The sequence below is a fragment of the Lolium rigidum genome, chromosome 7 (genome assembly GCF_022539505.1).
Source record: "Lolium rigidum isolate FL_2022 chromosome 7, APGP_CSIRO_Lrig_0.1, whole genome shotgun sequence".
NCBI classification, from domain to species: Eukaryota; Viridiplantae; Streptophyta; class Magnoliopsida; order Poales; family Poaceae; genus Lolium; species Lolium rigidum.
This window is the reverse complement of record NC_061514.1, coordinates 58,516,345-58,526,313: the sequence shown is the minus strand read 5'-3', so window position 1 is coordinate 58,526,313 and position 9,969 is coordinate 58,516,345. Positions and strand designations below refer to the sequence as shown.

The 9,969-nt window shown below is 45.0% G+C and overlaps 1 protein-coding gene across 1 annotated transcript; it reads right to left on the bottom strand.

Moving 5' to 3' along the window:
• Window positions 1–546: 546 nt before the first annotated feature.
• Window positions 547–4,871, bottom strand: LOC124671408 (probable WRKY transcription factor 14). Its single transcript, XM_047207781.1, has 3 exons — window positions 3,867–4,871; window positions 3,062–3,202; window positions 547–1,660 (listed from the first exon to the last, which is right to left on the bottom strand). The coding sequence occupies exons 1-3, from the start codon at window positions 4,481–4,483 to the stop codon at window positions 949–951; spliced, it is 1,470 nt and encodes a 489-aa protein (XP_047063737.1). The 5' UTR covers window positions 4,484–4,871; the 3' UTR covers window positions 547–948.
• Between the last annotated feature and the right edge of the window lie 5,098 nt (window positions 4,872–9,969).

Sequence of the window (9,969 nt, the reverse complement as noted above, 5' to 3'; positions counted from 1 at the left end):
GCAGCTAGGGCTTGCAGCTTGCTTATATATCTATTCTCCTACGTCAGTAGTTAGTATCATATCACATGAACTGAAAGGTATAAACGTATGCATACGCACGACTGCTCGAGTACGTGCGCCCGTGATGAGCTAGCTGGACCAATATATATACATAACATATATATACTGATGTACACATCAGGAATTCAGGTGAACACAGGAAGTAAATGCAGTACTTTTCTTTGGCGCAGCGCAGAGACAAAAATATGTACCGTCCAGCGAATCCAACATATGCTCTCCTCTTGCAAGCAAGAGGCCAGCTAGTGTTCCCTCCCCTATATTGATTCAGATTCTCACCGGTGTGTGAGACATGCACTATTCTGCCAACTGAGCTAGAGAGAGGGAGAGAGTTGTTTTTACTTGAGGTCTGCCATACACACCAAAAGGGCACCTCCGTTGCAATGCTAGCTGCATACCCCAGTTTTCTTTTGTGTCACATCCGCTTCCAGGACGTGGGCTCCTGCTCTTCCATCTATCACAATCACGACCCACATACACACATCTATCCTCTTCTCCCAACACTTGGAACATCATTAAATATTCTGTTAGATAACCATAATCCCGCTAGAAACACACATACATATCGATGCAAGAGGATAGTAGTATCGAGAGATAGACGATCCTCATCGCATGCATGAGTACAAGCTGCGACAAACCTAAGAAAACAAGGTTCATATCCTAGACCTTCAACAACAAAAAATCAATCTCTGTCACAAACAATAATAAGAAGAAACCGAGAACAAACAAAAGAAAATTAAAAAAGTGAAAAAAACTCTCATCTTTCTTCCTTGCTTTCCTTGTGGTAGTTAATCTTCAAGGTTATTTAGCTGGAGATCAAGTAGTGTGCGTGTGTAACCGTATGCGTAAACCCTGCTTCTGCGCATTGCGCCGATCAAAGCACAGATTAATTTAGCTTCTCTTCCCTAGCTCAGACGTGCTCCCTGCTGTAGAAGTAGTGGACCAATCTAGCATGTCGAACGGATCCAACTCCTTGGCCACAGCTGCCTTCTCCTGGACATGATGGCCATTACCGCTTGGCCTGGCCTCCATGTACTCCTTGGAGAAGATGAGGCTCATGGGATCCGACTCCAGCTCGGTGAGGTCGGCAAAATCAGCGAAGAAGTCCTCGTGTTGGCCGGACTCCGCCATCATCGGCCTGTAGCTCTCGGTGAACACATGGTCCATGAGCTCACTGTGGTCTACCTGCTGTACTCCGGCCGCCGTGTCCACGGATCTCTGGTCTCTCACCAACGACTGATCCGATGAACGGGCCAATGTCATGGTCTCCTCCTTCACGATCATAGGAGATGTACTGGTTGTGGTAGTGACTGTGCTAGTCGTCGTCGCTGTTTGATGATCCTTTCTCTCTTCCTTGACATTATTTGGCTGTGGTTGCTTAACATTCTGCGAGCTCTTGGAACCTGAGCCGCTGCCCCCGCCGCCACTGCCGTTCTTGCCGTGATGAGACCGGGTTGAGCCGGCGAGCGCGTTGCGCTGGGTCGGCCATGGGTGGTTGTGCTCGGAGGTGTAGGTGATGACGAGCATGTTGGGGTCAGTCCGACTGCGCTCGACCTGCTTCCGTGCCGAGCACCCTTTCGAGCTGCTGCATCTGTAGTACCCTCTGTGTATCATTCATTGTAATCAACAAGAACATATGTTAGATTTAATCAGCCTCCATCTCCATGCATGTACCTCATGTTCAGTACATGCACGTTGATCACATTATTAGGTCTCCTTAATTTTGTGCTTATTTTGATATAAGACAAAATTTAGTAAGCTTTCGTCCAAAAATATACTAAGACTATTCGCAAAAAAAAAAAATAGTAAGACAACTTTGGGTAGTTCTTGCCTCCTTGGGGTGGCCAACAAAGTTAGAGAAAATGATGTGTACCAAAGTCCAATGGCCAAAAATGAACATTTAGAAATATTGGTACCAAAGCTACAAGTAATAATGGAAGTAAAATTATTTGAGCTTTATCCCAAAGAAGGACCTATATATATTGCTATGCTGAATTTTCGGCCTAATGTTGTTCCGAGATGTGCCTCTGAGCAAATAAGCTGAATTTCCGGTCTAATGTTGTTCCAAGATGTGCTTAACTGCAAATAAGTTGAATTTCGGTCTAATGTTGTTTCGAGAGATGCCTATATATGTGCAGCAAATAAAAAATATGTATAACTCAAATGTCATGCTTTCATAAGTAAATCAAGGCTTTTAGGAAAGTGGATGTACAATCCAGTTACCTAGGTTCAACTCCCTAGGAACGCACATTTGGGTTCTTATTATTTCAAAACAAATAATATAGGGGTTTCCCTACTGCATCCTTAAGACTTTTAATTTAAATTTTATGGTTGCTTAAAAAAACTAATGTATCATATGCACTGCTCTTAGTACTGAACTCAATCTTCGTTTAAAAAGGGAAGGAAATCAGGGACTTGCATCGGCTATGCACTCAACCATCAGTTTAAACTCAATCTAGTTTGTGATGAGGCACATTGTGCCTAAAACAGTCAATTTGTTCAAACTCTTATGCATACATCATTCTTTGAGAATTGAAACAAGGAATTAGTGAATCTTTGTATACCCTATTTAATCATCGGACCCATCTTGGTTCATAATTTACCAAATTATAACACCCCTAATGTGTACCCCAAAAAATGACATTTTAAGAGGAAGAAGCTAATATGTTGGTGAACTTAAATTCGTAACTAGCTAACTACATAGGCACCATTTATTTCTCACAGATTTAATTTCAGCGCGAGAGTTCATGAATCGATCGTGCACAATATGGAGTTGAAACATTTTATAATGCAAGACCATGAAACCAAGAATTATTTAGTCTTATCACCTCAGAAGCTTCATCTTCATTTAAGCACACAGATTTCGATGTATGCTAATGACTTCTTTCCAGATGCTGACAACTTGGTACTTGGTAGTGCAATAGAAGCACCAAACAATCCAACACAAACTAAACAATTTCGTTTGGATGGGAAGAGAGTTTGTAACTTATGCATGTCAACATACCTTGGGTGAGGAGAACCCTTGATGGGCTTCTGGCCGTACTTTCTCCATGCCCAGAGATCAGAAGGAACCACCTCCCCAGTTGGTCTTGATCCCGCCGTTGTCGGTGCCGGGATGCAGACCACCTTCCTCGCCTGGTTTTTCCTATACACATTGATCATAGGCAAGTAATATTAAGCAGCGAAAACAATCACAAACGTGAAAGATCATAACTATTTCACAGTACCAAATGTAAGTACTCGCGAGATGTTGCAACAAAATAGTAAATTAGTTTCCTGGAAATGTTGCAACTAAAGTTTGAAACGTATAACCTCGAAAAAAGTTGAAACGTACTAGTGCAAACAGCTTAGGGTTTCAAAAAGGCAAACTTTCCGGCCGGAAAGAAATCTGCCTATGTGTAGATGCACATGACATGACCTCGATAGTATAGAGGCATCGTTTTGCCAATTCAGAAATATTCGCGCCGATCACACGATCACCATGTGGCTACGAAGACTATTGCGCCTAAAATTTCGAGCTCCAGGCAATACTCAGTCTTGCCGATTAATTTCTGGTCACATCCCGAGAAATCCTCGGAACTTCCTCGCCTCTCTTCACGGTGAAGTGAAGAACACGGAAAGGAAAACAGCGAATTGAAGTGTAGAAGAAAGGAAAGAGAAGGGGAGAAGTCGTTGAACTTTTCCCGTAGAAATCATTGGCGAACAAGCTATCCGAGAAGTATGCATGCAATGCGTCGAGGAATTCTAGCTTGTATCGGTTCAGATCTAATTAACCGATAGCGATATATGTGTTGCCGGGCGGGTCCAACCTGCGCTTGATCCCGCCGCTGTTGCGCGGCGACGACATCTGCATGCCGGCGACGGCGGCGTCGATGGCGCACCCGGCCGCCTGCCCAGCCGTGATGCCGAGCTTCATCATGTCGCCAGTGGTCATGGCCGGGTACGGGCGTATCGCTATCGGCGACAGCGGCGACGGCATGAGCCTCGGCCCCATCCCGCCACCGATACCTCCCGGCATCATCTGCTGCATCCCCCTCGGCAAGAGCGGCTTCCTGCCCATGTCCAACATCTGTTCGCCGCCTCGGCCTCCTCCGCAGGCGCTCATGCCGCCGTCGAAGCCGACCTTGGCCATGGCATCCGGTATGCCGTCGAGGAAGTTGGCGGCGCCGGAAGAGTAGTCGCTGCTGAAGGGGTCACCGAGCCCCGCGAAAGGGTCACCGAAGACGTCGGCGCCGTCCGTCGACGACGGCGGGGGCGGGAACAGCATCGGCTGGCCGGCGGGCTGCAGCTGCCACTCGGCGGCCGTGGAAGGGAGGTCGCCGTCGCTGTTGCCCGGCATCGCGCCGCCGGCCCGCACGATGTCAGTGAGGTCCCCACCTCCGCCTGCCTGGTCGCCCTCCATCCGCTGGAGGAAGTAGTCGCACATCGCGGCGAGGCTTCCTCGCTAGCTAGGGTTCTCTACCTCTTCCTCCGGCCGATCTCTCTTTCTCTATAGTGGATGCTCGGCACAAGCAAGAAAGCAGGAGAGGTTCGCCAACCGCTCAATAATTCCCTTGCTTCCACAATCAATTCACAGCAAGTAAAGGAACGCCGGCTGATGTAGCAATCATCTAGCTACTCGGGTACATGTCGTTGAAGACAGACGCAGGCTGGGTCGATCTGCCAGTTCGCTAGCTAGGAGAATGGAGAGCTAGCAATATATCAATCAGGCAAGAAAGCAAGCAAGGAAGGTTGTTTATTTGGGCGGGGGCTGCAGAAAAGGAGGTAGGGTGGAGGGGAAGCAGGATGTGATGTGAGAGAGGATGGGTTTGCTAGTTAGCTAGCTAGCAGCCACGGCGCGGAAAGGGGAACCATCTTTTCTTTACACCAAGCAAGGTACTCCGTAGCTAGCAGCAGCAAGGGGGAAGAGAGAGAGGGAATGATGGAGATCGATAGCACGTAGTAGCAGTGAGAGGGGAGCTAGAAACGGATGGGTAACTTGAGTTGGCTTCCAAAGAGGACAATAAAGAAGTATGTGAGAGCAGGCAGAGGAGATCAGGGGGTACAGGGAGGGAGAGAGCGACGGGGATTTGGATTATTTTTCTCATTCTTTTCTCTTGGATTGTAGACGATGTGTGCTTGTGTGGCTGCACACACGGAAACGCGACGTATAGATAGATGGATGGACGCTGACTTTCTCCGGAGCGTGGTGTGCGAGCCCCGTACGCAAGGCGGCATGGCCGCGGCGGGTGCTTGTCGCGCGCGCGGTAAAAAACCAGGGCGGGATGCATGCATGCATGCACGGTGAAAGCTCGACTGGGGGGCGCCGGATGCCCAGTGCTGCGTCGTCGTACCCTTGTCGTCTTGGCTGACCGATCAAGAGACCGACCGGCTCGCTGAGACTAGTCGGCACTCTACAGTGCATGTGAAGCATTATTTTTTTCACCCATCTATTTAATCATCGACAAAGAGCACCAAAAGTAATAAAAGTTACAAGCAGGTTTTTGACCACATAGCGACGACTAGAAGCATTGGAGCGAGCCAAAGTCGCGCCGCCATCCTCACTTCTCCATCACCAGATTCGGGCAAAGCACGTCGTAGTAGAGCTTGTTATAGGGCACATAACCTTGTTCATCCTCTTCTTCACGCTGTTTATTGTGTCATCTTCCGAGCCTTTGATGGCTTGTGTAAGGAACCTAAACCCCTTCAATTTATAGCTTTGATTCATGAGGATGTTCTATGTCTAATGGTAGTTGTTAGATGTGCATGTCTCTAGATCTGATACTACACGTAGTTGTTAATTTTTCTTATGTACTTTGATGATGTTCTGTCAGCATGCGGTAGATACTATGCTAGTTGTTAGTTTTGTATTTGTATTTTGATGAAGTTTTGTGAGCATTAACAGATTTGATGCTAGTTTTATAAGTTGTGCATGTGTCACCGATCCTAGACCTAGACCTGATGGTAATGCCTACTTGCCTAGGTTGTATGCTATGCTAGTTCATGTGAGAGGTGAAACTTGCACTAGTTTGCAGTCCCTTGACAAGGGTGGTTGTTGGTAATAGGATATGTTATACACATCATAGTTCTCATCTTTCTACTAGCATTCCCGTTATACATGATATCATCCGATAAAGAGTAGTTTGTGCATTTAACATTCATGACATGTGTAGGATGGTAATCTGTTGTAGGGCATGAGTATGGTTGAGTTTACTCTGGTCCTAGTGCCGAAGATGTTCTCATTTCCTTCATAGTTGATCACTCATAGACATTGCCTAATAACACAGTGGTGTTAGAGGCGCCATAGCATCTTCAGTTGTGCTAGAGGTGCCTAATTTTTTTGGGTGGAAGATGTAGCTAGAAAGGTGGTTGTTAAGGTTGTTGCTGCTACCGATACCAACAACTATGCTTGATGGATACACTAATAACGTTTTCCAACTCATTGAGACTACGAGTAGAGAGTTCCATTGTAGGGAGTCTCTTCCCCACAACATAACTATGGGTCTAACGCATAGAACAATGAAGGATAATTATCGGTCTACTCTATCTCTCGGTGTTAGTTCCAACGGAAGTGAACAAAAAGTAGGAAGATAACCTCAAAAAAATAATATAGTGTCTTTTATATTCAAAATAATTAATTGGAAAACTTTCAGCTATAAGTAAAGTGAAGTAAAATCTGTTTATTTTATGAGAAAATGGAGCGAGGTTTATGGGTTCACTTAATCTCTCTTGGAAACATAGTGGCACAAACTAGCAAGTACAAATTTGAGTAAAAGGCATGATACATTCAAGATGCAAATTCATGATTGTCAAGCGTATACGGGAATCATGTCTATGGAGGTCATGGTCACCGGATAGGCCTATTAGGCATGAAGACGGACCATCTAGGGCATGCTCGATGATCATCTTGGTGTGGAGCCCACGCAAATATCGGGCTAAGGATTTTGTAGGACACGATTGTAACCGGTCGTGATCGGATCCAGTATATCACACTATGGGTTTCTTTATGGTCATAGATGAGATTGACACTTTTAACTCTTGACCACCATGTATATAAGGGTCTGGGGACAACCAATCTCATTAGATCACATTGATACAATCTCACCATTCATTATTCACAATAGACAAGCTTGAGACTCACTTGAGTTCCTACCCGAGCACACAAAGAGATAATCAACCCTCTCCACTGATGCCAACAATACTACATTTAAGCCAACTTGTTGGGACTCCAAGTGAAAAGTGTGGTACAATCAGAACTTTTCCCCACAAGGGTGACTCGGGGTTATATCGAACTCTCGAATGCTAGTTCTCTCTATCTATCCTCTTATAGGAACCTACAAAACAAAAATGATTGCCTTGTGTCCCCGTCTTTACCGTTCTGGTTGTCAAGCAACACGGAGTATGTTTGAGGTTACATAGAAATAAAATAGAAATGTTAAAATAACAAATGTGACACTGAAAAAATGTTTCCAGTGAGGGATTTCATATGTAAACTACAAATGAAGCGAAGTAAATTTGATTGTATTTTCTATTTAATTAATTTCAAAAAATAAAAGTCCTAGTAAAGTAAAGTATAAGGTGTTTCTTATGCTTAAAATGGACTAGGGTTCATATATTCATTTGACCACTATCTCATAACCATGCATTGTAGCATGAATATTAGTGAGAGAAAACCACTACTTTGTCAAGCATCCCTGATGGTTCAAGTGAGCCAAGTAGGATGCACAAGACTTGTACTTGTAAATATCACAAGGCTCACTAGACCCAACAGGGTACGCCGTGGTGCCACAACATTTTAACGAAGAAGAGCCAATAACTCCAGAACATGCATGATTCCATGACAAAGTCTCATATAAAGACACACGCAACATCAAAATGAGAAGCGCAAGACGAAAAAAATGGGCAAGAAATGTGCATGGGCATATGACATGGTGTTACCGACTCACTTTTTCATTAGATTGTGCCTAGTGTAATCATGGGATCACGTGTAGCGACCAAACATTTTAATCATTGGCAAGTGCATTTGAAAAAAAAATCAAGTATCCAGAGATGAGCCTCATATAAAGGCACACGACAAAAGAGGTCAACCAATAAGACCAAGTCAAATGCTCAAGCTCACCCCGGGCATGGTTTGGTCCGAAACTGCTGAAACCAGCAGCCCGCACCGCACCATAGGACTGGTTTGTGCCGGGTTAAGTTGGTTTACGTACGTACTCAAACCGTCCAATAATATCACGGGTTGGCCTGAGACGGGTTGGATGTAGTCAAACCGACCAAACCGTCCTAAAATAGTTCTCCTCCATGTGCAAATCCCACATCAACTCTTCCTTCGTCTCTCTTGATGCTTCCTCCGTGTGTGAAACTGCTAGTCCTTCCCCTCCTTTGGAAGGCTCTTCCACCAGTTCCCCATGCCTCTAGGAGCCTTCATGTCGCCTGGACGTTGGAGGAACGCCAGATCTGGTTTCCCATGTCACCTCTCAGCTTTTGATTCTCCGTTCATGGCCAGTGAGGTGGAGGGCTGGAGGCGGATCTGCTCTCCAGTTCTTCGATGGTCGTTCTCCGCTCATGGCCAGCGAGGATCGCCGGATCTGTTCTGGAGTTATCTGATGGTTGTTCTCCGCTCAGGATTTTGATTGGCTGCTGGAATGATATGAGTTCGAGCTGGAGCGACAACGATGGAAACGGTGCCAAACCAGTCAAACTGTGTAACCAGCCCGCACCGAACCGCCTTGTTACCTCATGTCTATACAATTTAAACCAGCCAAACCCAATCAAAACCGTGGTGAATAGTCTGGTTTGAGAAAACCGTAGAAACCGGTCAAAACCGGGATTGCATAGGGTTAGCTCAAGCAATGTACATGGACATAGAACAAGGTCTTATGGGTTGCCTCTTCCATTAGATGGTGCCAGAGTATTAATCATCATCAAGTGCATTTGAATAAAAGTCAAGTATCTAGAGATGAGCCTCATATAAAGACACACGACAAAAAAGGTCACCAAACAAGACAAAATAAAATGTGCAAGAATGTGCATGGACATATGACAAGGTTTTATTTGCTGCCTCTTTCATTAGATGGTGCCAGAGTATAACCATCGTCAAGTGCATTTGAATAAAAGTCTACAAGTATCCAGAGACAAAATAGGTAGTCAACAATACCAAATCAAATGTGCAAGCAATGTGCATGTACATATGGTAAGGTTTATTGGATGCCTCTTTCATTAGATGGTGCCAAAGTATAATCATCGGCAAGTACATTGAATAAAAGTCTGCAAGTATCAAGAGATGAGCCTCATATAAAAAGACACGTGACAAAGTAGGCCCGCCAACAAGACCAAATCAAATGTGCAAGCAATGTGCACGAACAATAATAACACTAATTAAGTTCATAAACCTAATTAATCTTCCAAAAACTAGAGCTAGGCGGTTTTAGGAATAATGTTTACAACACACGACTTATAGATCGTTCAAAATTAAATGTAGGCAAGTTCATCATACAGATAAACCAACAACATCGTACTTTCGACTCGACCTCAACGGGAAACGGCGGATACCATCAAACGTCATGAAGTACCCATGGTCACCCTGTAGATTAGAGCACTCTTCTATCTGCCTCTGACTTGGTTTTACAGGATCGTAGTAGAACACCCCCTCCTCACTGCAGACATCCTTCTAGATGAGTTGTGCAAGCTTATGTTGGATGCGATACAACTCAAGTCTGAAATCTTTATCACTGCTGTTTGCAAAGTCCTTGACCCATCTTGTGATACTAGACGGTTCCATAAGTAGCCACGGGTCCTGTACAAACTCTCGCATGTGATGGATGGCATAGAATGCATCCCTCATGTTGTATGCCAGTTGCTTGACGCAGAGGAACTTCAGTTGTGGTTGAATATACGCCTTCCTTGCAAGGTGCCTAATTCTTTTTTCAAGTC

Bases quoted from the DNA above. Each gene is read 5' to 3' on its own strand.
- LOC124671408 (XM_047207781.1), bottom strand. From the start codon at position 4,483: ATGTGCGACTACTTCCTCCAGCGGATGGAGGGCGACCAGGCAGGCGGA. The intron at 3,203-3,866 runs GTTGGACCCGCC...CAATGTGTATAG, and splicing joins AGCGGCGGGATCAAGCGCAG to GAAAAACCAGGCGAGGAAGG. The intron at 1,661-3,061 runs GTATGTTGACAT...AATGATACACAG, and splicing joins AAGGGTTCTCCTCACCCAAG to AGGGTACTACAGATGCAGCA.